This window comes from Antennarius striatus, chromosome 3, assembly GCF_040054535.1.
Source record: "Antennarius striatus isolate MH-2024 chromosome 3, ASM4005453v1, whole genome shotgun sequence".
NCBI lineage: Eukaryota > Metazoa > Chordata > Actinopteri > Lophiiformes > Antennariidae > Antennarius > Antennarius striatus.
Window position 1 is genome coordinate 26,109,038 of NC_090778.1, and position 25,260 is coordinate 26,134,297.

Here is a 25,260-nt window from a genome sequence, read left to right on the forward strand (position 1 = left end):
CGGGGCAGAGGAGATAATTGAGTCATTGATGTCAAAAACACAGAAGCGGGCTGGTGTTGTGTGCGGGCGCCACCTACTGGCAGCACGGCTGCATGTGACGCAATTTCCTCACCTCGCTGAACTCTGCATTTTAATTTCTGTACAAACAGACAAACTAATTAAATTAAAGAACCGGAAAACCCAAAGCAATCATATTTAATTACTCTTTTTTTTTTTAATCTAGTGCAGCCTTTGGTTATTTGTTGAATTTTTCATTTTTTTAATGATTTATTTCACAAGGACAGCTGCAGCAAAAAAGCAGTAAATAGAAATAATGATAATTTAAGATGTTACGGAGATGAAAAGGAGTTAAAGCAGATAAAAATTGCATAAATTAGGAATAATAATAATAAATTAAAGTAGATTTCAATGCAAGTTAGCTGCTCTGTGTCAGGTCAGTCGTTCACATCTCCAGGTTACCCACCAATTATTAATACCAGCCCACCATCGTACTAGTTAAGATGCATCATTTTGTTTAGATTTTAGATTTAGAAAGGGAAAATACCCCCAGAACTTCTTTTATTTCTTGTATTTGTGATGGACAGTCAGTCTTCCCTGCTGTCAGATCGATACTTACCTTTAACATTTTTTTTTAAAATTAAAACATTTTGAAAAGAAATGATCACAGTCTCGTTTCAGTATCACTCTGTAATGTTTAATAGCTGCGTACCATAGACATCAGATATATTGTTTGATATGCAAATATATATTATACTTTCAATTTGATAAAAAGTTACAATCTGTACAATCATCCATCTCCTCATCGCATCATATCTTACAGTGAAATCACAACTGCATCATACAAAAAATTGCAAAATGACATCATGGTGAGGATTTACCATTTGTCAGAGGCCTCAATGATACGAACATAGAAGGAAGTGATTCTGGAAACGCTGCTGATGTGAGTGTAAACAGAAATAAAGTGAGCCGGGAATGTTCCATTTGGCACAATTGCAGAAGCATCAAAAATTTGACAGCTGTGAAGGAGTTGGCTTAACGTTCGGCAGTTCTGCTGAAATTTACATACATTTTAATTTCAGAGCAAGAAATTTCTAACATATGATCAATCTTAGTCACCACATTTGGCATCCTGCTCCCTGGGATAAGAGGGACAAACATCACCCTCCCCCCCCCCCCAACAAAAGAAAAGAAAGAACAAACCAGTGCATGCATTAATTCATTAATAACATCTGCCCTCCTGCTCGGCCTCGTGGAGAGCTGTAAACTTGTCAGAGTTTACTGAGCTTTACTGTTAGCACTTATGTTGTTTCCTCAAACTGGCCCAGGGTGTTTTCACAGGTCTGAAAGGTAATCTGAGAAAAATAAGCGAAGGAAACATTAATCTATGGAAATACCTGAAAAATGTGCCATCTTAAAAAAAAAAAAGTGTTTTATAACGTCATTACGGTGATAAAAGGCTGAATGATGCGTCACACTGTCAGAACCTCAGCTGTGTCATCATTCTTCCCTCTGAAGTGGTGTGTGTGTGTGTGTGGAAACACTCTTCAGTGGGTGAACACACTCACAGAACACATGCAAGCATGCAGGGAAGTGGGGTGAGGTGAGAAACCACTCAGTGACCCACTTCAGCTCAGTCCCGGGACACACAGATAGCGTGAAGTTCTTATTAAACCAGATGCAGGAATGTGACGGGATGAAGGATCGCTGGGGGTGTCAGAGCGGAATCCGTTGGAGTGAAGGGATGTGATTGGTCGGGCTCATGTGATGCAAAGTGGGGAGGTCAAACTGGTGCCACGTAATTCCCAGGAAAAGTCCCAAAAGCACGAGTCCGGTCTGACGTACCTGAAGAGAATAGAGCAACAGGAACAAATTAATGATGTTCTGATACTGTAAAAATAAAACTACAGTTTAACCTGCAATGCTTCCATCTGTCCACTAGAGGGGGCACTGCCACGCATAATGTCCTCATAGTGGTCACTATTGAACTAAAACCGCTCTCTCCCATAAATTATCATTTCTTCTTTTTTTTTTTTAACTTGGTTTTAATTCAAAAATTAAACCAAAGACAGGGAGATGTACACATAAATGACAATAAAAATCGAAAAAACAGTTTCCATAACGTGATACATTAAATTGCGTAAAAATAATCGTTTAAAAGAAAGAAAAAAAAACATAAATAAATTAATGAAAAACGGATTTTATATATATATATATACCTTCTTATCCTTTTTTATGTACGCATATATATTCATGTACGTTCATACATAGAGTTCCATAGCCCTCATAATTGCTGTCAATCTTGACATAAATTTCTCTGTTTTCAGTCGCAATTTTGCAGTGATTTTCTCCATAGAGTTTACATTTTTTAGTCTCTCTCTCTCCATTTTGTTATCCTGGGGGGATGTTGGTCCAGTCAAGCAGCTGTCACACATTTTTTTGCTACCAGGAGTAATATTCTGAGTAAATAAATCATATCTTCGTCTATCATATTAGTTGAGGGTATCCCCAAAATGACCAATGTTGGATTTAAAATAATATTTATGCCCAAAACATGTTTAATTTCCTCTTGAATATCTTTCCAAATTATCAAACATCTCTTTCCTTAAAAATATTGCTACTAATATTATTTGATCACGATTACGCGTTTTTAAATTGTTTTTGATATTTTACAAAAGAACAATATCATTAGAATTATTCAGTCATTCAAGAAACAAATCTAACGTCATGCATGGGGAATAATGATCCAAATCCACACAGATATGGATCCATAACAAACTAAAGATTACACCTACTTTACATATCCACACTAGAGCATGCATATTGATCAATACTAATCAAGTTGATTGATTTCATATTTGTTTGCCTCACCTACAAACCAGCCATCATCACACTTCTCCATCACTTGTACGATGTCTCCTTCTCTGAGCTCCAGCTCATCTGAATTCTGTGGTTTGTAATTGTAAACAGCTTTGTACCTAAAGTAGGAGTAAAGAAACCGTCTTTAGGTCCAACAGATCTGGTATTTGCAGTGTAAACAGGAAGAATCAAGCGGACACGTACGGTTGGCGTTGCACCAGCGTGGAGCCGGGGCTGATGGGTAATTGCGTGTGCGGCAGAGAGTTGACGTGTGAATTGGATCGAGCAGCCTGGAAGGAATCAAAAAAGAAAAGCCTCACGTCAGACACGATGATCCGGGGGGGTGGGGGGTGGGGGGTGACAGGTGGGTGTGGGTGGGCATGCAGGAGGCAGTGAGGGCAGACCTGTGGGGGGTCAGTGAGTCTGGGGGTGTTCGCTGTGGGTCCCGCTCTAACCATGGAGCTGTGGGTAGCCGAGTGCGTCCCACCCCAGTGGTGGTTCTGGTGGGCTGGGGGGGTGGTTTGGGATGTCTGGGTGGGGGAGCGTGACTGTGAAGGCCCGGGTGAGGACGGCTTCAGGGGGGAGTGCTCGGGTTTGGGGCTCAGTGAACTGGGGGAGAAAGGGGACAACGGCGAGCGCGGGCAGGGGGAATGCAGCGGGCGTCCGGGGCTCTGGGGTCCGGGGGAGGCGGGGGAGAGGTGGCCGGGGGAGTAGTCGTCCGTGGAGTATTTGGTGCGGGGCAGTTTGTTGACCTGGACGTAGCTGGCCGGGAATATACCGCTACGGCCTGTTCCTGAGATCCTCCCCTCCAACCACTTATCGTCGACACGCCGGGTGACATCGATCACCTCGCCCTGAGGACCAATCAGAAGAGAGTACCGATAAACTAGACCAGGTTATAGATTATTTATTGAGAAATGCCGAATCCGTTAACATCAATCCGAATCCTCACTTTACGGAAAGAGAGTTCCACGGGTAGATCGGCGTTGAAGTTAAATAAAGCCACGGCCTCCCCGTAGTCCAACACCTGTAAGGTGGGAGACTTGATGGGGGTGGGCTTCTCTGTGGGAGGCAGGATCTGTCCAGGGAAGGATAAGGACGTTTGAGGTGATTCCGTGGGGTTAGAATTTGTGGGGAAAACGGCGTCGGATTGGAGGAACTCACCTCCACGTAAGACGTGGGGAAGATTCCGGCTCGCCCGTGATGCTCGCCTTCAAGCCAGTTGGCGTCGACCTGCCGGTGGATGTAAACGATGTCGCCTTTCTGCAGCGTGAGCTCCCTGGAAGGAAGGATGGAAGGATGGTTTTATCACCATGACGACACTGCCGTAACGTCTCTCTGAGATGTTAACAACTTCAACACTCACTTGGGCGACTGAGCCTGGAAGTTGAACTTGGCTCTCGCTGCTTTCATCTGGAAAAACAAACGGGATTAACGGTTGCTTTCGGAAACATTTGCTCGGACGCCGTTTTGTGCCTCGCGTTCGGCAGCTGGTGAAGTAGAAGTCTGTCCTTTTTCTTTCCACTCCAGCTTGATTTTAGCATTACTGTCAGTCCCTGAAATCCCTTCAGAATTTGTCTCCTGCAGCTCAAAATTCAACCGCAAAATGCAAATTCCAACTCCAACGACTCGAATAGACTCAGGAACATCTGGCTGTAAACGTTTTACACGACTCCCAAAGGACGCGTTCGATTGCAGATGTTGATAACCGATGACAAATATGGAGGAATCATCTGTGGATTCATCATGTCGACGTGTCCTAATCCTGTTTTGTCTCTTCTTTTTTTTTTTGCTCTTAAAATCTCAAATAAGACCTTGTTAAATAAAGTTAAAAGCGGAGGAATTTCCTGCATATGAACGTACCTTTTTCTCCTCTTTCTTAGGAGGGCGTTCCATGGCGTCATTTGCAGGAGAAAGACGTTCTACTGTGGAACATAGTCGAGGCAAAAATGTGAGCAGTCTAATGCAGTTCCTGAAGGTGTTGCAATAAATTTAAAAAAAAACATCACACAGCCTACTCATGCTTAAAAAGGATCTTGACTTATTTCCGGAAAAACAATGGGATTAAGCTAATCTTTAATCAGGACTTCCGGGTTCTACTTCCTATTATTTGTGGGCTTCCTCCCCACCCATCTGCTGCACCCTCTGCTTCTCTAGGAAATAACTGCTGGAGATTTTCATGCTGGCGCCAGCAGTAAAGAAGAATCACATGATTTTTACATCGTAGTAAATCAGCTTACAACAAATACATGCTGCCTGAAAAGAGCAGCCTGCTCATGGAAGACGGGTTGGAGGGGGGAGGAGATGAAGACAGTCGTCAACGTATAGATGGAGCTGAGATGATAAATAAATAAGTTCTGATGAAATCACACAGATGGTGTGTTACACCTTAAAATGGAGAAAATCCATGTTACCATATGAGGGAAAGGAGGTGGAGGAGGTGGGAGATGTGCCAATGGGGCGATGGAGAGGCTGTCTGGATGCTGGTGGATGGCTGCAGATGTGAAGAAGATAGTTTTGTGTTAAGTTTGGTCTCACTGCTCCGCCAAAAGAAAGTTTGCCAGTAAACAAAATACTTTTTTGCTGCAACACGAAGATGCAAAAACGTAAAGAGAATGAAAACAAACTACAAATGGACTCCATGCTTTTGTGAAGCCTTGAGATCCCAGACAGATTTGAAAGGATGTCACTTACTCCATTTTTAAACTGCAATCTGTAACCTTCAAAATAAAAGCATGTTTCTACCAAATCTGACAAAGACTAGGAAGATTATAGAGAAAGAAAATGCTATTAATAACCTTTTTTCAAAAGGCGTGCTGCAAAGCTTGACTTCCTGTGAACCTCGTGAACTATTATAGAAGAGATTTTTCACTGGACTTTGAATAATCCCTCATTCTTGCATTTTGTTGAATTGTTCCTTTAAAAACAACCAAAACCCAACACATCCCATCAGACCTCCTTAACAGACTCTTTAAAAGAAGAAGAAGAAGAAAGAGGCCCCCGTCCCATCGAGCTAGCAACGGTTGAACCCGTGACCTGGACATGGCAAACAGGAATCCTCCCAGAAAGCCTTGCACACATGGAGAGAAATGTGGAATGCTGCCTGCCGTACTTCAACTTGTTAACGTTCAACGGAATCCAGGAGAGTCACCTGACTGCTAATGGGACAGGTGCCCCCGCGGGGCTTTAATGTTGGAGCTGTCCAATCACGGCACTGGGTTTCTAAAAACAACACGAAGCGACGGACCATCACTCCCCTCCACCTGGTGAAGCGACATCAACACGGATTAAGAGGCCCGGACGCCACGGGGGGTCTGATGAGTGATGATTGACCCGGGTCACAAAAAACTGAACCACGCCTCTACAAGACTTCAGATTTGAAAACACCTCAGGAAGGGGTGACAACCTCTTTGGTTAATCTCTTGTTTGTAGAAAAACAACCCGTTATAGATTTGATCATCAACCTCCGAACATCGTGTTTATCTCTAACGCCGCTGCTCACCTGAAGGTCAGCGTCCCGGTCTTGGGAGGAGAAACTGGATCACGGCTTCTGAACTCCTGAAAGCAGAAGGAATGTTTAACTCAGTTTGTTCCCCCTCAGTCTAGAACTCACAACTCAGAGCAAGTCGCACAACAACACAGGCGAAGTGGAGGTGCTGACCCCTCCCAGAGGAGCACGGGAGTCTCCTGGGTCCTATGATCCTCAGGATAACAAACCAACAGCGCTCCGGAGCTGAAAACAGATTCCGCACAAATCCCAGGCTGGAAAGCAAAAGTTTGTTCAAGCAGGAATCAGAAGCAGGGTGAGATTTCACTCAGGGAGGGGGGTGTGGGGGTGTGGGGGTGGAATTTGCAGGCGGGTGATTAACACAGCAGGTCAATGCAGGCAGGTGATTCCAGTCCGGCATTCGTTGTGAAAGCTAGAGTGCAGGTGGTGGTGGGGGGGGTCTCACTGCTTTATGTTGAGACGGGGGGTGGTGGATTTGGCTAGATTGGAGATGCTTCGACAGAGAGAGAGTCAGGAGGGGGGGGTCAGTACCTCACCCCAGCCTTGACGCTGCTTCATCTGGGACAGTTTGGTCTCCAGGCCCTGGATCTCCGAGTCCAGCTCAGCCTCAAACTGACTCAGCTCCGAGGCCAGGCTGGCCTGAGTCGGTGGGGGCAATGGAAGGGGGATGGGGGGTGGGGTGGAGTCAGAAGGGCAAAATTAAAACACTGGTGCAGTCTAACCACAGGATGAGACTTAATGGGGTTCACGTTGAGATCAAAACCAGGACAGAGATGGACGGTAGAACGGCTCACCTCAAGCGAAGGAGACTCCGGCTTCTCCGACTTTTCCGGCTTCTCCGGCTGCGTCCTCCTGGAATACTGAGCCTGACACCAAACAGAGGAAGAAAAGTTTACCAAAGTTCATCCCGTTCACACGTGTGACGTCCTCTTAAATAAAACTGTGTTCTCGCGCTGGAGGCAGATGTCCAGCCGGGAGCCATTACTCCACCTTCTACGAGTCTTGTTTGTTATCGCGGGTAATCACGATTCTGCCGTGTAGAATGAAGGGAACGCAATCCAGTCGCCATTTAGCAACATTTTTGAACAGCGTTAGGAGGCCTTTGAGATCGGAACGAATGCAAAGATCACGACCAATGAGAAAATCTGGCTGTTTGCCACTAGTTACATACGGCTTGGACGATTTACAGGAGACGACACAACATCCCAGGAATACGACACCGACCTCTTGCTAGGGCTGGGTTTTATTCTCAAACGTCTTCCTTTAAAAAGCAACAAATAATTTGTGCCGTGTTTTTTGAAGTGGAGGGAAGTCCGTGACGCTAATTGCAGCTTGTCGAGCGGCACGTGGACGCAGGATGTTGACGTGCCAACGCAGGAATGAGGAACTCTCTCCCGGAGAACTTTAGCTTTACGAGTTGGCCCGTAAATCGTTCTCTCTCTTCAACGCCAGACAAGCAGCTGATTCTGTCCAGCATGACTTTAAAAGGCGAGATCCTCCACCTCTGGGATTCATTTTCTTTTGCAAAAATCTTGGCTGAATGTGTTGTCTCCGTTCGCCAAGACCTTCCCCTCCATGCAATCGCGGCCTGAAATGTCACCTCGAAGCAGAGCCGCACCTGATATGGTCTGCGAGACGGTTTTCTAAACTTGGGCCGCTGTCGTAAAGAGGAAATGAAATAAGTCTCCGTGCTGCCAGGCATTATGCACCACAAGGCGTTAGCGCCATAATACGCATCACAAGACACCTCAGCTCCACAGGGGGAGCACAAACAAAGATTTCTTTTCTTCTCCGGTGCAGAAATAGAAGAATGTGAAGCTGGTGTCTACAGGCTGTCCGACATGCCCGCGTCCACGTGGCAGCAAACGGTTAAACAGTCGCTGCCCTCCTGGCTGCTGTGGAACGACCGCTCCACAACTCCCTCGTGCGAGAGGATGAACCGTGAGGCGTCCGTACTCAAACCCGATCTTAAGGCGAGAAAACCACGTAAAGAATTCCAGCGATTACACCCAACGACAACGCTGGGAAGAGCTGGAATCACCGCCTGTTTTTAAACTATGACTGCAGGAAACACCTGACGGGCAACGACGTACCCGATTGGCCCTCTGAGGCGAAGACGTACCCGTTTGGTCTCTTTGAGGACCTACCTGAGTCTGGCTCTCCGACAGGACGCTCTTTCCTGGCTCGAAGTCGAATATACTCTTCGGTTTAAGGTGCTGCTTTCCTGGGTCTGACAGCTTATCTACATCCTCCCTCCTGTAACATAACACCCCAAAACACACACACACACACACACACACACACAGCAGATTAATCAGGGCCTCATTGTGAGCGCCTACAGCAACAGATCCAAACTTGTCCGTCCCGCTGCGTTTCCCTCCGCTGAAAAACCGTTCAGACTCTTCACAAGCAGTCACAACTTTTCTCCTCTCTAGAAAAATCCGGATCTAGATCTGGATAAAGAGGTCAATCCATGCGGATTGTCACTTTGCATTACTAGACGCCGCCCAAATCAGCATTTATACATCAACTTCTAGACAAACTTTCCAAGAAACTTTCAAGATCTGAACATTCTGGCTCGTTCTGTGTTCACGACCCAAACCGGGTCTAGACTCACCAGTCTGGCAGAGCTCCATGGGGGGTCAATCTGAACAGGTTGGTGTCTGCTTCGGTACTTTCTTTGGCGTCGGCAGGTAAGTGTAATCCTGCAGATCAGAGCAGATGGGCATCAGGTGGAAACTCAACCCTGGACCTGAAAACCTGGACGTCAGGCGGGTTCACTTACGTTCGGCTGACCAGAGCTCTGAATCCTGCAGCTCAGACTCTGATCCAAAAACACACACAGGAGTCTTTAAATGTTGTTCATTTATACTCTTTCATAAATTGTGGTTGTGTTTGTGAGAGCATTGGTGACGAAAGGGGAGTTAGAAGTGTAAAAGTACTCTGAAAATACCACAAGTGAAACCATTGGTGAATCGTTTAGGATTTCTCAAAAGAGATAGTGGTGAAAATAATTCCTGTGATCCAGATCGATCCAGAAAAACAACTTCATGAGTGTGTTTTTCTCATGCATTCAGATGGATTGAATGTTTAGGAGGGGCACAGGGTCAGACGCTGGATTAACGTCAAGGATAATTAGCAGAAAAAGACATTAGGATTGTTCCATCATGTCTTATTTCGCCTGTGCATTAAGAACAGGAGGAGAATGAGGAGGAGGGGCGTCCTTACCCTCTGGCCTCCTGTGGATCTGTCTGAACATGCTCTTGTACCAGTCTCTGGGCTTGTTTACGCTCTAATGAAGAGAAAAGAGGCACCAGGTGAACACGTGGGCGGAGCCAGACATGACGTGTTCCCCTCACACAAACAAACTCTCTCTCTCTCTCTCACTGATCTGGAGGCGATGGGCATCCCGGTTTCATCCACCGGCCCGATCCCTGAGAACTTGATGAGCCTCTCCTCCCTGGTCGGAGTCCAGCTGCGTGGCAGCGTGGCCGAGCTCTGGACGCCATTGGACGGTCCGGCTGGGTCAGAGAGACAGGAGAAAGAGTGGAGGTGAAGAAGATAGACAGAAACTGTGAAAACTGTGAACCTACTCCATTTCAGATTTGGATCAGCACCAGATTTCACACCAATAACCCAAAATAAAATACGCAAATCCTTTTAAAATGATGATCTTACAATGAGGCTGTCGCGGTCCGTAGTAAGACCCGAAGCTGAGTCCTCCTCCGTTCACCTCTGACACCTGAGGAGAAGCAGAGTGAAACCTGTGGAGACTCCTGCAGTGGAGCGTCTTTCATCCACCAGGGGGCGCGCTTGCTCTCTGAATGCGCGCCACAAGCGTTGTGCACTAACCTTGACCTCTGTGAACGGGATCCCCGCGGAGCGGAAGGGGCTGAGAGGAGGCGTGGGGAGGCCGGGGGAGATGACCACCTGGTGGGTCAGCTCTGGGGGAGCCAGCACCCGCTGCCCGGAGGAACCCCCATCCCCGGAGAAGACGATCTGGGAGGCGGACGGATCGCCGGAGTCTTCCTGGAGGAGGGAGAGGAGGGAGAAACATGGATGAGAGGTTTGCTCCCATCATGCCCTTGTGTTAGCTCTGGGTAAACATCACGTTCCACCCCTGGGGGGGGGGAGGGGTCATGTGGCCTCCTTAGAATAACACATCTCTGTGGGGGAGCCTCTGGTTAAAAAGAAGGGGTCCTAATTTATTTAAAGCAGGTTCCACCCACTTCATCATCTCTCTTCCAGCGGCTGCAGAAAGGCTTCATTCAAGGTGTGGGGGGGTGGGGGGGTCAGAAACAGGAGAGGACCATTATGAGCCCATTAACTCCCTATTCACCAGACCTCCCCTATTCTCCTGCCAGGGGGGGTGGAACCGGGGCCAGAGAGGTTGGGAAGGGGCCAATGATGTCAACCTCATAGTCCTACAGGGCTAGAAGTGGTCTTGCTGTCTCTATGGTGCTCGTTTTACTCCCCCCACCCATCCTACAGGACGGCCGGTCTAGCTCTAACTCTTACATATGAATCAGGTGCTTTGGTTGGCTCTGTGTGGCTGCTGGGGGTCATGGGAATGCCCCCTGCGTCCCATGGTGGGACCGTTATCTGCTCCAGATAGTCTCCAACGCCGGGTGGGGTAAAACACGTGACGATGGCTTCATGGAAAAGTTTTACCTGAGATTGCATGTGATCTGTTTGGTCCTCGATCAGATTCCTTCAGCTGGCATCAACGATATCTGCAAGATATAAAAAAGAAAATCTGTCATGTTATTAACGATTAAACTTCAATTTCACTCCTATGTTTGTTCTACATAGAATAAACCATCTGTAATAAAGTTCTCAAACGGAATAAACCTGAAAATCTTGCTTTTGTTAGGATTTTGATGCTCAAATTATAGAAAAAAAAAAGTTGCGCCCAGATTTAATCTCATCCATTTTTATCCAGAATCTCGCCTTTTTAACCCGTCCCAATCTTTTGTCACACAACTCTCCCACCTAAATCATCCAAAAGTGCCTCACCAACTGTTCCATTCGCCCATCCTGCTGGTATTCCAAAGAGGGAAAGTCAGCGTCACTCCCCTTTCCACGTTACTAAGGAAAAACCCTCCCAAAACACTGACTGCGCCTCACACGGACGCCTCGGCGTTCCCAGCGATTCAACGCCGTAATAAACTGGAGCGGAGAGGCCGGATGACGGAGGAGGTCAGCTCATGAAAGCGGAGACCAGCTCCTAATCAACTGCACCCCTGAGAGGCAGATTAGTCCTGCTGATTCCACATCAAACGAATGGGTGAGGGAGTGGGGCCGGGGGGGGCATATCCGATCCTGTATGAGGCAGGCACCTCTCATACGGAGGCTAAATGGCCCGTAATAACAGCGTTGGCATGGAAACTACAACCACCGTGCAGCCCTGCATCCCTGCAACCCCCCCCCTAGCCTGTGCAGAAATGTTCAATGAGGCTTTGTGCGTGCAAATTCATCCCGTCTTGGGGAGTTATGATGAGACAAGGTGATTTCTGACGCAAATCATAGGTTGAAATAAAGATTAGCGTTTTGGTTTTTTTTCCATCCAAGAATCAGAAACTACTACAAGTACTGATGAGTTTTCCATGAGGCCTCTCCAGCCGAGTCTCTCTTCATTGTGGTCCAACTACACACTCGCTCTCTTGTGCGAAAGGTTAGGAGGCAGCGGCGATAAAATCAACGCTCCAGTTTCCAGACAACGATGTCACTCTGGTCTGTCTCTCCCAATAAACAAGCCTTGCATAACAGGACAAATATGCTAACCCGGATGCCCGTGTGGGGACAATACGGTCAGCGCTCATGCGTGACTGATGACCGATCGCAGCCAGCTGATCGTCGGTCTGACAATAGGAAAACACTGCAAACAAGCTGCACAGACAAATAATGGCTGGGACTAATTCAGTTTACAATGTGCTCCATGTTCCTCCTTCACCCACGCACTGATAACCAGATGAGACATTCTGCACCGCTGGTGTTGGGCTGATGGAGAAATCTTGAAGGACAAACAAAGCAGCTTTTTCTTTCTTTTTTTTTTTGTATTTTTAAACCTCCCACGGTAGCCTTTGCATGTCGTAACGGGTGTGGTCACTTGATGGTTGAAAACAAGGCTTAAAGAGGTGATTCAGCACATTTAAAAATAAATCAGCTGCGACGATGAGGTTAAAGTCCTTTTCAGGGAGGGGTCTGTGAATGTTTCACACACTTGGATCTCCTGGCGGTGGATTTTTAATTCATTCTCGTTTCAATCCAGATTGATCATCACCATGGGGAACGGAGCTCCGTAAATGTGTGAGATGTTCTCAAACAAGACGAGAGGGTGAGACACAATGCATGCTGGGAAGTGGTTTACCCCACAGCCACAAATCTGGGTGATGGAATCTGCACGCTCTCTTTCAGCCCCTGGTAGTCCAAAAACACGCAAGTTGGGTGACCTGGGGACTCCAAGCGGACTGAAGCTCCAGCGTGGGTGTGAATGGTGGTTTGTGTCTCTGGCGGTCTGTCCAGTATGCATTAACGTCTGTCTGAATGTCAGCTGGGACGGAGTCCAGCCCTCCCATGTGACCCTGCAAAGGTTAAGCCGTTACAGAGACCGGACGGACGGATGGACGGATAGATGCCGTTCAATCCACATCTGTTTTTCTCTTGTGTGTGTGTGTGTGGGAAAGGAAAAAAAGCTTCTTCTGGCTCCACAACCTCCTCCTTCAGCATCTTTATGAATAAGCTGGTGTCATAACAAGCGTCTCAGTTGTGTGTGGACGCAGGAACCCTCCAGTGGTGGGCGCATTCCCCTGAACACAGTTCTACCTAAAAAGGAGAAATCTGCACTGATATCCAGGGAGAAAGTCTCCGTCCAGAAGTCTGGGTTCTCTCTGGAGGCCCTTGAGCATTTTTACATAATGACTGAGTGGGATTGGTGTGTGAACGCCTCCATGCTGTCCCATCAGCTTTACAGGCCACATGCTTAGGTGAAGCCCCCGCCAGGTGAGAGGTAAGAGGTTCATTATGACAGGATGGTGGGAAAAACCGCTGTAAGGAGGCAAGGGCCATGTCCTGTTTTGGATTTTAGGCGTCCATCTCGCCTACAGCTGGCCCCTCGTTACATTTCAGTCCATCAGGGGGGTAACTGAGGACATCTGAAATGAAGAACAGAGGTTCTCCTCCTGGGACCCCAGGAAACTCATCCGGTCTGTCGGAGCTACGAGCCAGATGTCAGAATCTGTGAGTCGATGCATGAAACACGTCTCCAAAGCCTCAAGGAAAAATCTTAGCTATCTTGTCGATATATATAACTCTGCATACCTCAGCGGTTAAACATGATAAGATAACGCAGCATCCAACAGAGGCTGTCTGAGGTTACAGTGAAGATTACAGCTTCAATGTGTGTCGGCTGACGCCGTGGAAGCTTCAGAACAACAAGAGCGATGTTAAGTCTATTTGTGAGAAAGCTTTCCTGGGAGAAACTCGACTCAAAGTGCTTTAAAACCAACAGTTCCCACGCAGGAACGAAGGAAAACATGAAATGAAAGCAGAACTGAGTAAAAACAGGGACAATTATGGGCAAGAAGGAGAAGCTGAAATGAAAATTCAGTCTAGAATACGACGTAAAATAAATGCAGTAAAGCAAAAAATTATATTTTACAGTGCAGAAGTGAAAGGAAAGGGTTTGTGGAGGCTGGGAATAATGGAGAGCTAAATGCTACGAATAGCAGGTTTGTAGCTTCTACTTCTGATTGTTGGAGGTTTTTTTACACTGCAGTGAAGGAACAAGACATTAATAAGAAGCTGCTGAACAGTCATTGAACTCCTCCACACCCCAGTGACTGAATGACTGAATCACAATGGGAGGTTTCCTCAAAACCAGAACAACAACATAGTCATGCAACAATTGCTTTTGTTTTTTTAATTGCAAAAAGACTCCGGCAAACCCTGGGCATGTGTGAAAAGACAGAACCGTTCACCCCGCGGTCAACGACGCCACATATCGCTTCACGTCTTCAATGAGACGACCTCCTCCTTGTTCGAGGCTACGGAGGTGACCGCAGACGTCTGAAACCTCTGCAATCTATTGGCCGGCAGTCAGGAACGGCAATGATTTGTGGTTCGTGGGGAGAATAACGTCCTCCATAAATCACCCACAGCACAAAGAGGTGGTGGAGAACGTGTGAATGAGGAGCAGAGGCCATCACTGGAAGTCCCGAGACTCCAAGAGGTGATTAGTGGAGATCTGGGCTTCCTTGTGCAAAGAGGTGAGGAGTTAATCATTGACTCCATGAGGTGGAACTGCTGCAAACAGTCTGATGAAAGCAGGTCCTGGATGAGGGAAATAAGACCCAACAATAACTCAATATTTACCGACCCACATCACATTTGACCTTTATCACCTTGCTCGACCTCCAGAAAGATCCAGCAAGATCCTGATCTGGAGATCAAGTGTCAAGAAAGGCCGAAGTCTTATCGGCCTTTTTGCGTGAGTACATAAGTTACATAACGGGGCAGTAAAAGCAAAGAATTCCTGCGTTAAAAAGAAGGGAGAGGGTAATTACAGGAAGGTTTGGGGAATAAATAAAGGAGGGGGGGTGGGGGGCATTTCTAAACACATGGAATGAGTCACTCGGCAGGGATGTGAGAAATGTTGGAGGTCCTCGTTGTGGAGCTGGATGGAACCACTGCTGCTTGTGCGCCTGCAAACGTGCAGATGTGCGGATGCGGTCCATACAAGGAGCTGATGATCCGCACTTTATCAGGAGGGAAGTGTTCCACCGCCTTGTATGGTGCGGTTCTTGTCAATGGAGGGGCGACGCGTTCCCAGGGGGAGAAGTGCCCCCTAAGGGTGGGGGTGGGGGGTTAAAGCACGACCCCGCTTTCTACTTGTTTGTAACTTGAGGACTTGTGAGCATGAGAAACTGCACACACGCATCACAAAAAATTTTGCATCCTTAAAGCCTGGTGGTGGTGGGGGGGGGGGTGCGCGTCTGTGAGGGGGGGGTGGGGGTGGCTCAGATCTACCAGTGGCATCACAAAAGGAATCAGAGCCGGACGTGGAAATCATCCTGACGGCGAGGGGGGGGGGGGCACTGGATCGGCTGTTACAGGTCTCTGACTCTAGGGAGCTCAGCTGGAAGATTACACACACACACACACACACACACACACACACACACACACGCACACACACACACACACACACACACACACACACGCACACACACCTCTCCCCGCTTTTCTTGCCCCCACATGCTCGAAAACCCAACTCCCATGAGGCAACCCGTTTACAGGTGAACCGCAAGAAAAAGCATCCCTCCTTTAAAGAAAACACTCCCGGGGGAGGAGCAGGCCGGCACCGGCCGGGACCTTCGCCGTCAGACGGGTTTGCTTCATCTCCGAGGAGGTGGGTGGGGGGGGGGGGGGCAGCAACAAGTCGCTACAGTCTGACAGCTCCCGGATCACTCCCTAAGGATTGATCTGCGGTCCCGTGGGAAAGAGTGAACTCACCTCACACCTCCTTCTGTCCGCAGGACCCGCTCCGCTCCCCCAGCTCCCACACACTCCTCAAACCAGTCTGGACACACACTCACACACTCCCTGCCTCCCTCCCGCCCCTCCCTGTCTTTTTGCTCTGCCTGCCTCCGCAGAGGACTTCCCGGTTGACATGCATCGCCATGGCAACCTAGATTCAGCCCCTGTGCAAAAAAAAGGCACCCAACTTTCTTTTTTTTTGGTGGGGGGGGGGCAGCTTGTCAGAGAAGCAGGGCTATTATTGTGATGAGGTGATATTTCACTGCGTAAATTGTTCATCACCTCCACCTCCCAGACGCTGCCCAGTGACGCCACGACGCCCCACCACCACCACCACCCCCCCCCTCTCTCTCCCCCCACTTTGACTTCAATTCTCCCCTCTGCTTTTGTGCGACAGTTTTTTTTTATGTGCAAAGGTTCTTTCTTTTCCAGGAGTTGTCGTGCGTCACGCAGCTCTGAGCCCTGCTGGCTTCCGTCCCGACACACAAGACCGACTGTCAAATAATTCAGAGCTGGAGCTCCGAACGTGAGAAAAGGAAGGCAGGACGCTCCTCCGAGCCTCTCCCGCACGCATTGGAACCGGCATTTCCAGTTTATCTGCGGGAGGAAGCGCGATGGGGGAGAAAAAAAATTAAAATAAAATCTGATTTGCCAACAGGTTCGTTTTGGCGCAGATGGAGCCTCGATGCGCAGTGAAGTCCAAACCCCTCTGACGGTGTGCGTCATCTGTCTGCGCGCCTGTGCCGGTTAGGTCCAACTTGAAATTGAAGGACTCAGCTGTTTTTTAATAATTCAGCGGTCTGGTGGTCGGACCGGCAGAGCCAGGCTCCGAGTCGGGATCAGTTTACCGAGTCTGAACCGGGCTTGTTTTGGCCGTGCGGTTTAGGAACCAGAGAGAAAGAGGGGGGGGGGGTTCAGACGGGGTGTAATCCGGGTCCTGACTGTCACCCCATGCTGTGACAACATCTGACAGTTTTGTCAAATGAGGTCAACAGGCAGGAGGGGATATAAGGATTTTGGATCGGATGGGTGGGTGGATGGAGACACCTTACCTGCGTCTCCGTCTCACCTGTCCACACGAACAGCAAGCGGGAATCACGTCATAAATCTCTTATATAATCCAAAACTACATTACGTGACTAAAGTCCTGCTGTTTCGCGATAACAGGCTTATCTCCAAGGAGCAAGTCTGCAGAAATCACGAGGCTAAAGGCCGCGATGGGTGAAGTAATAACAGAAGACAGGTAGAGAATAACAGTTATGACAGCCGGGGTCTCTGGACAGCATCCACAGACCACAGGCTGGGAGCGTGTCTGTGCGCAAACACGGGATCATCACGGTTTATTTTAGCTGTAAACACCGTTTCTTTCTCAGGATGTGACAGCAAACAGTCTCCGGTGGAGGCTTAAATCTCCTCTTAGGGAAATCTTCCTGAACTGAAAGGTTTCAGACTCAGACATCAACCACAGACACAACAAGCAGCCCCATCAGCCCCCCAACAGAAGATTGGCATCTATACGTGACGTCAAGTCCTCCCTGTTCCACATGCATATACTGGAAGATGAAGATCGTGTTTATCTCCATGCTTCCATGGTGATGAATGCTCCACGAGAGGTTCAGATGTTACGGCTCCAGATTAAATGTGAAACAGAAACACAGAACCGAATTTGGGAGGGGGGTTTGCGCATTCTCTTTACGCGCGAATGCGCAAACCCAGACAGTTGAGGCGCAAAGTCGTGCGTTACTTACAGGCTGGTGCGGGTCGAGCGGTGAGGTCTCCTCGGTGCGGAGGGAGAGAGGAAGTTAATGAAGAAGGAGGAGAAGGAGGGAACCGCTCTTCTCTCTCTCCCTCCCTCCGTCTGTTTCTCAGGCCAACAGGGTGGTGAATGGGTCTGAATGTTTGACAGGGTGTACGTAGGCGTGTGTGTGTGTGTGTGTGTGTGTGTGTGTGTGTGTGTGTGTGTGTGTGTGTGTGTGTGTGTGTGTGTGTGTGTGTGTGTGTGTGTGTGTGTGTGCGTGCGCGCACACAGGCTCATCAGGGAAAAGGCACTCTGTAATAGTTTCCATCCACAGCTGGAAATAATAGAGATTCTCATGGAAGCTCCGTGGCTCCGCCCTCCGCAGTGTGACGTGCGTGGAAGAGGAGGGGCTCTGAGTTAACGCGCCTGAATGCAGCGTGGTGCGTTCAAAAAAAAAAAAAACACCTGGACGTTCCATGTTTGTGTCACATCCAGCTCAGGTTCTGCTCACCTGTCGGCATCCAGGAAATAATTCCCAGACGTCTCAGAAATTCCACGTTTAATTTCCAAACAGCAGATGCTGATTATGTGGGATTGGCGGGAAAATTGGAGGTGACTTTTATTTTGAAAACCAACTATAATGTTACAAGGCGATCCTTCTTTGTGTTACTGCTGTCCAATTCTTGTTTTGATGCATTATGGGATGTCTAGATGCCCTTTGTTTCAGTCCTGGGTTCTTGGGTGTGTGTGGTTTAAAATGCTATGAGTTCAGGATAGCCACGCCCATTTCTTTAAGTGGGTTGGGCTTGATTTGTAAATGATTGTAGTGACTCCTCCCTGGAGGAGGGGCAAGGTCGACCATGACCTCATTATTGGCCTAAACTCTCAACAATACGTCACAGGAAATGTTTTCTGGTGGAGGAAGAAAAAGAAAAAGGATGTTTTGGCTTCTTTTAGACGAAACAGGATTTTAATGTAGGACCAAACTATATTTTGCACAATGCAGAAGCTTAAACGTGGATTTTTTGTTGCAGCTATGAACTGTATTCAATGCCTTAACGGGGTTATTCCCAATAGAAACACGTCGGTTTTTTAATTCAGGAGTCAAAGGTCACATGGATTTCTCTTTTACAGACATTTCTCACGATTCTCTAAATTTTTTGGATGATATCACAAAATGTCACTGGTGATATAACCAAATTCCTTTCAATCGCACATTGAGAAATGTTTTTCTTGAACGTTTTTATTGCTTCCATCTCAACTTTTTTTTATTTTATTTTTTTATAATGCTGACCTTAAATTGGGAATATTTACAAATGCAGTTGGGGCAGGCTGACATACTGTTTTATTAACGTTTATGAGAACTTTTCTTCATGAAAATTAGAAATTTTTTCAAATTACTCACCCAGTATTTAGAAAGCTTTGCATCATGCCCAGGATATGTCCTGCTATTCTGCTAAACCCACAGTGCTGTCGCTGTGGAGCAAATGTGTTGGGAGTTTTATCTGTCCCGTGTTTCCTCGTCCTGAGACGTTAGTCGGCAGCAGATCTGCCATCCAAAATAAATATTTAACAGTTGGCTGTTAGATCAGCGAGCAAAGGTCACAGCTCTCTTTTCCTCCAGAGTCCATCTTCTGGTTGGACCGAGGAGACAACAACCAGCAAGCTGGGAAATTTTCAGGCTACACCATTCAGGCAGGAGTGTGTTCATATGTCAGGTAAACAATGATGTATCAGTAACAACAGTAAACATTTTATTTACGTATTTATTATAGTTAAAGATAAGTCATGGAACAGCAGTCCCCTATATCCAAGTGTCCCTCAGTGACTGACTCTATTAGAGTGACGGTCACGTCTTTAGCTGGGACACACTGCCCCCCAGTGGCTCGAATCAGAATCGTTTGTAGGTTGTATTTCACAAGGATCGCCAGGAGGGGTCGCCAGAGTTTCAAACATACCACCTTCAGTTTGGAGAAGCCATAAAATCGAACAAAATACAAAATGATACAATGAATTCTGCCTTCACATTAAAATAATACACCCAGTATGATTTGTTGATATATTTAACCGAAAAGTACTACACGTCTAGTTAGTTAGTTAGTTAGTTAGTCATTCATTTATTTCAGGCAAGGCTAGCAAAAACAAAACAAAAAACAAACAAAAAAACAACAACAAAATAATTCAATAAGCAAATAATAAATAAAGATCATAACTCAACAATACAATTCTGCCTGAAAGGGAGTGGGAAGAAGAAAATTTATGTAATCCCACCCCAGTTCCTGATTCAGAGATCAACACACTGAGCTTCACTGCTGCTTCGAAAATTCAAGGATAACCACACAATAATTGCGTCATGATGGTATCACCATGGGCAACAATGAAATTATCACATTGCAATAGCAATTCCACAGAACAATGTAAGGAAGGCATGATATACCAACAATGGTAATGTACAAAATACCAACAATGGTAATGGACAAATGCCAACAACAGTAATTAACAAATACCAACGATGATCAAGAAACACTGAGCACATGTTAACAAACAGAACAGCAGTTTGAGTTAAAGATCCTCATCTCTATATTTTGACCAGAGACTATGTTTATATAACAGTTTGAATTGATGAGTACTTTGGTATTTCTTGTGTTGTGAGTCCAGATTGTTCCATAGTTTCACTCCGCACACAGACACAGAAAAATGTTGACGCGTGGTTTGAGCTCTCGGCAATGAAAAATATCTAAAACCTCTGAAGTTATGAGCCCTGACTGGAGTTATAAAGAGTCGTTGGAGGTTTGGTGATAATAAATTGTTGAATGCTTTATATAAAACTATTGATGTATTATATTGTACAAGATCATGAAATTTTAGCAACTTTGACTGCGTAAACAGGTTATGAGTATGTTCAAGAAAACCAACCTTGTGAAGGATCCGCACTGCTCTTTTCTGTAGTATGATCAGAGGATTAATTGTGTTCTGGTAAGTATTTCCCCAAACTTCAACACAATATGTCAGGTATGGGAGGACCAAGGTAAAGTATAAAGTACGGAGTGCATTTCCATCAAGGTATAGTTTTGCTTTATTTATAATTGAGAGGGTTTTGGAGATTTTTGTTTTTATGTGTCTGACATGGGGTTTCCATGACAATTAACTATCAATTATAACTCCTAAAATTTATTTTCACTTACAAATTCAATTTGAGTGCCATCAATACTTATTTTCTGTTAAGACATTATGTTGCGATTTCCAAACATCATTACCTTGGTTTTATTTATATTCAAAGATAATTTATTTGACTCCATGCATTCTTTTATTGTGTTTAGTTTCCTGTTTACTGTGTTCACAAGCTCAAAATAATCATCACCACTGGAAAATATATTTGGGTCATCTGCAAACAGTATGAGTTTCAGGACACATACTGAAACTCAGAAAAGCAGCACATTCTGATGTGCTGCTTTTCTGAGAAGCAGTATATGGGAATGAATACATGCAGAAAATCAACAATATTTACAGGAAATATATGTGTAAATTCACGCAATATATTCAAAACGTTTTATCTATTCAAAGTTTGAAGTGCAGTTTTGTTGGTTTTTTATCACAGGTTCATATTTGAGCATCGGTCCAGAAGTGACACCAGGAAAACCATCATCTCAGGTCTTTGCTTGACACAACAGGCAGGTTTTGAATTCCCAGAGGATTTTGTAGGAGCAGGACTTGCAGAAACAGACGTGACCACAAGGCAGAGAGACTTTGGCACGTTTTCTCATACAGATCACACAGTCCATTACACCGCCTGTGACCAAAACAGAGCCGTCTCACATCACCACAAACTCTACTGACACACTAATAACTAAAAGCCCAAAATCACATTTGGTTGGACCGATCCTCACCTTTTGGGATTCCCATTTCAAGACCGGATGTGTGTTGACTTCCCTTTGCATCAAGAATGGACGAGTCCTTCTCTACCTCACCTGTAGCCATCTTCTTCATTTCCTGTACAGGACAGGACCTCTTGATGTGAATCCCCTTTAGTTTTTCTGAGCCTGAAGAAAGATGTGAATCTACGTATTAAATTGATTCATTTACACACGACAAAGTTCCACCAAAGATCTCCCAATTTTAGTTCATGTGAAATTCAAAAAGACAGAAATCAATGACCAGTACTGCATTTTCACACCATTGTCATGTAACGTGTAATACTAACCAATGAGGTAAACTGCGGTTGTCTGTCCGAAGAGGTCAAAGATGGCCCATAACGGCTTGCTGAGATCAACATTTCCCCTTCCAGGCAATGATTGGAGAGAATAACCTACCTGGCGAGATACCCATATGGTGCCTAGTCCATCAACCCAGAACTGCAGCTTTGTCAGTGGGTGACTTTTGGTTTCAGGAATGGGACAAACCCAGTGTCCAGGTGACTTGTTGAGGAAAGGGGAGACCGCAGAGGGCAGAGGCAAAGATCTAGAAGAAGGTGGCACATTGGTGAAGCCCACACGAAGACAACCTTTCCATGCAATGAAGCTATTCATCGTCAGAATAATCTTCTCATGTGTTTCCACTGGACGGCTGCTGAACGCCAGACCGTCACAATACGTGGTTGACAACCTCTTGGCTAATCGGTACGAATGGCTCAGGGTGATATTCTTTCCCATGACCTCCGGGTGGAAGGTCAGAGGTTCAAGGCAATGCTTGTTGCACACATGTGACGTCACCCAATCTGCAAGGGATCAGAATCACAGTTGAAGCCATGTTTGTGAGCAAGTCACACACACAGGTCACATCTGCACACCGACGTGTATGAGTCGACCACAGCAGTAAGCCTGGGACGTTTAGCGTCTGCTACTTCAGGAACACAACATGTAATGTAAACCTGAACATTAAACTGATATGGGAACAAACTCTTCTGACGCTTGCATCTTCCTCAATTATAAGTAAAAAAGGTGTTAAAAGCCCAAAGTCACATTTGTTTGTAAGGACCTGTCCTCACCTTCTGAGAATGTCACTGTAAGATTACACATCCGTTGACTTCTCTTTGCATCAGTAGACATGAACTCCTCTACCTCACCTGCAACAATCTTCTCTCTTTCCTGTGCGAGACAGGACCGTTTGGTGTAAGACATTGTTTGTTTCTTTGAGCCTGTAGAAAAGAGTGGATCTATTGAATAGTTTCATTCACACAAAAGACTGTCAACAATGATTTCCTTTTTATAGCCTGTGTGAAATGCTATAAAACACAAATGGACGAGAAGAAGAACAAGCTGTACTGTATTTTACACCATTATCATGTGACCTGTAATACTAACCAATGAGGTAAACTGCGGTTGTCCATCCCACGATATTGACAATGGCCCATAACGGCTTGTTGAGATCAACATTTAAAAGTCTGAAGCCATATTGTCTAATGTTATATCCCTTCCAATGTAACTTTATGACACCGAATCGATTAACCCAGAATTCCAGCTTTGAACCGAAGTGACTTGCATCGTGGAGAGGAGCGGCAGTAACCCAGATCCCAGGCAGCTTGTTGAGCAATGGGTTGAGTACAGAGGGCAAAGATTCGGGGGAAGGTGGTATGTTGGTGAAGCCCACATGCAGAAATTCATTCTTTGCTGGCAAAATATTCAGCACCCTCAGAGAAATCTTCTCATTTGTTTCCACCGGACGGTTGCTGAACACCAGACTGTCAATGTCTGCCTTAGATATCCTCCTTGCCAATCGGTGCGAATGGCTCAGGAAGACATTGTCTCCCACGACCTCTGGGTGGAAGCTCAGAGGTTCGAGGTAGTACTTGTCGCACACGTGTGACGTCTCCATACCTGCAAAGGATCACAATCACAAGTGAAGCCGTGTTCACTCATACAGGTCACATAAAGTCACACTAATCTATTATTGCATTATGAAAAATTCCTGAAATCAGTTTTGTGAAGACACAGAATAATTATCCAACCTGATTTGCTGCTGTGGTTCTTGATGATGTTTTCTTGTCGTCATGAGAGACGTTTGTCTGTCAGGAAGCAGCTGGCTGGACTTTAAAGGTCTGGAGGGAGGAGCCATATTTTGGAAGTTTGTGTTTGAACCAGTTGATCTTGAGTTCATGGAAATCTGATGTTTAGTCAGATAGATTCAGTAGAATACCAGTATTTTTCCATTTGTGTGAGGACATAATTAAATTAAAAACAATGAAAATATTCAGTAAAATCTCAACTGTGTGGGCCAACGTCAGTCTCCTACCAGGGATAAACAGTATATTGAGTGCACTAGAGTCTATGTTGCAAACTATGCATATAAAATATAAAGAAAATGTATTTAAGATTTTTAAGTAATTTCAAATAAATCAAATGATTGCAATTCAAAGCTGTTTAAATGAATCCACTGGGCTTTAACAAAGTTTCTTGAAGCCGTTTCGCCTCTCATCCAAGAGGCTTCTTCAGTTCTCGTGGTGGTTGGTCTTGTCCCACCAGCCACCACGACAACTGAAGAAGCCTCTTGGATGAGAGGCGAAACGATCTGGATAACTGAGAATCTGCACAGACAAAGGTTTAGATTGGCTCGCTTCCTCAATCTCTCCTTTTCAGGTTTAGTTTTTGTGAAAACACCAGAAAAACAGATGCATTCACCTGCATGTTGTGTTGTTATGAGAGAAGAAGGTTGTGTTTGAACCAGTTGGTTCTGTTTCTGTGCAGACAAGCATCACATGATGTTTGATAACATTCAGTAGAATGCCAGTGATTTTCCCCTTCATGTGAGGACAAAATCACTTTCTGGAGGACAGCAGTAGCTGCCATTCACAGAACACAACAATAAATGACAAATTATATGTTTATGACTATTTTTGTTAATATGGTTATTTTTACGGTATTATGGAGGTATTACAACTGTTTTATGATTAATATGGAGTAAAATAAATGAAAGGTTACCCTCAACTTCTTTCTTCACCTGTAGTCTGATAGAATTGGGGGGAAAATATAGATTTTGTCTTATCTCATGTAGGTCACGGAACAAGTATGCTAGTATCCCTCAGTAACTGACTTCCTTTTGGAGTGAAGGTCACGGCTTTAGCTGGGACACACTGCCCCCCAGTGGCTCGAATCAGAACTGTTTGTAGGATGTATTTGATCCAGATTTCCAAGAGGGGTCGCCAAAGTCTCAGACATGACACAACAAGTTTGAAAAAGCCATAAAATCAAATCAAATAAAAAATGATAGAATGAATTCTACCTTCACATTAAAATAATGCACCCAGTATGATTTGTTGATATATTTAACTGAAAAGTACGTTCCATCTACAATGTTTTTCTGAGAGGCAGCACATGAGAATAAATACATGCAGGAAATGAACAATGTTTACAGGAAATATGTGTGTAAGTTCATGCAAAATATTAAAAATGTTCCATCTATTCAAAGTTTGAAGTGCAGTTTTGTTGGTTTTATATCACAGGTTCACATTAGAGCATCGGTCCAGAAGTGACACCAGGAAAACCATCATCTCAGGTCTTTGCTTGACACAACAGGCAGGTTTTGTATTCCCAGAGGATTTTGTAGGAGCAGGACTTGCAGAAACAGATGTGACCACAAGGCAGAGAGACTTTGGCACGTTTTCTCATACAGATCACACAGTCCATTA

General features: G+C 45.7%; 2 protein-coding genes across 11 annotated transcripts; both read right to left on the reverse strand.

Moving 5' to 3' along the window:
- Positions 1 to 678: 678 nt before the first annotated feature.
- Positions 679 to 17,820, reverse strand: sorbs3 (sorbin and SH3 domain containing 3). Of its 9 annotated transcripts, none has more exons than XR_011035010.1 (22): positions 17,650 to 17,818; positions 11,036 to 11,097; positions 10,217 to 10,393; positions 10,043 to 10,106; positions 9,752 to 9,885; positions 9,593 to 9,656; positions 9,150 to 9,188; positions 8,982 to 9,069; positions 8,512 to 8,620; positions 7,159 to 7,230; positions 6,896 to 7,003; positions 6,359 to 6,414; positions 5,271 to 5,350; positions 4,720 to 4,781; positions 4,223 to 4,269; positions 4,021 to 4,135; positions 3,809 to 3,934; positions 3,261 to 3,710; positions 3,061 to 3,146; positions 2,869 to 2,975; positions 1,566 to 1,842; positions 679 to 1,352 (listed from the first exon to the last, which is right to left on the reverse strand). XR_011035010.1 is itself a non-coding variant. In XM_068310424.1 (21 exons), the coding sequence occupies exons 2-21, from the start codon at positions 11,045 to 11,047 to the stop codon at positions 1,781 to 1,783; spliced, it is 2,055 nt and encodes a 684-aa protein (XP_068166525.1). In that variant the 5' UTR covers positions 11,048 to 11,097; positions 17,650 to 17,820; the 3' UTR covers positions 679 to 1,780. The 9 variants fall into 9 exon arrangements, 7 of the variants coding, with proteins under 7 accessions (XP_068166525.1, XP_068166526.1, XP_068166522.1 ...); XR_011035009.1 differs by having other exon boundaries at positions 1,446 to 1,842; XM_068310424.1 differs by having other exon boundaries at positions 679 to 1,842; positions 4,720 to 4,778; positions 17,650 to 17,820.
- A 1,567-nt stretch (positions 17,821 to 19,387) lies between these two features.
- LOC137592771 (E3 ubiquitin-protein ligase NEURL1) lies at positions 19,388 to 23,791 on the reverse strand. Of its 2 annotated transcripts, XM_068311159.1 has the most exons (6): positions 23,584 to 23,791; positions 22,940 to 23,452; positions 22,624 to 22,773; positions 21,841 to 22,353; positions 21,527 to 21,679; positions 19,388 to 21,429 (listed from the first exon to the last, which is right to left on the reverse strand). In XM_068311159.1, the coding sequence occupies exons 2-6, from the start codon at positions 23,448 to 23,450 to the stop codon at positions 21,287 to 21,289; spliced, it is 1,470 nt and encodes a 489-aa protein (XP_068167260.1). In that variant the 5' UTR covers positions 23,451 to 23,452; positions 23,584 to 23,791; the 3' UTR covers positions 19,388 to 21,286. The 2 variants fall into 2 exon arrangements, with proteins under 2 accessions (XP_068167260.1, XP_068167261.1); XM_068311160.1 differs by lacking the exon at positions 23,584 to 23,791 and having other exon boundaries at positions 22,940 to 23,577.
- Positions 23,792 to 25,260: the final 1,469 nt, after the last annotated feature.

Excerpts from the sequence above, each read along its gene's own strand:
- LOC137592771 (XM_068311159.1), bottom strand. The coding sequence starts at position 23,450 with ATGGAGACGTCACACGTGTGCGACAAGTACTACCTCGAACCTCTGAGC. Across the intron at positions 22,774-22,939 it reads AACCGCAGTTTACCTCATTG|GCTCAAAGAAACAAACAATG; the intron begins GTTAGTATTACA and ends TCTTTTCTACAG. Across the intron at positions 21,680-21,840 it reads AACCGCAGTTTACCTCATTG|GCTCAGAAAAACTAAAGGGG; the intron begins GTTAGTATTACA and ends ATCTTTCTTCAG.
- sorbs3 (XM_068310421.1), bottom strand. Across the intron at positions 9,886-10,042 it reads CGGACCGCGACAGCCTCATT|CCGGACCGTCCAATGGCGTC; the intron begins GTAAGATCATCA and ends TCTCTGACCCAG. Across the intron at positions 7,231-8,511 it reads TGTCGGAGAGCCAGACTCAG|GCTCAGTATTCCAGGAGGAC; the intron begins GTAGGTCCTCAA and ends GTTTGGTGTCAG.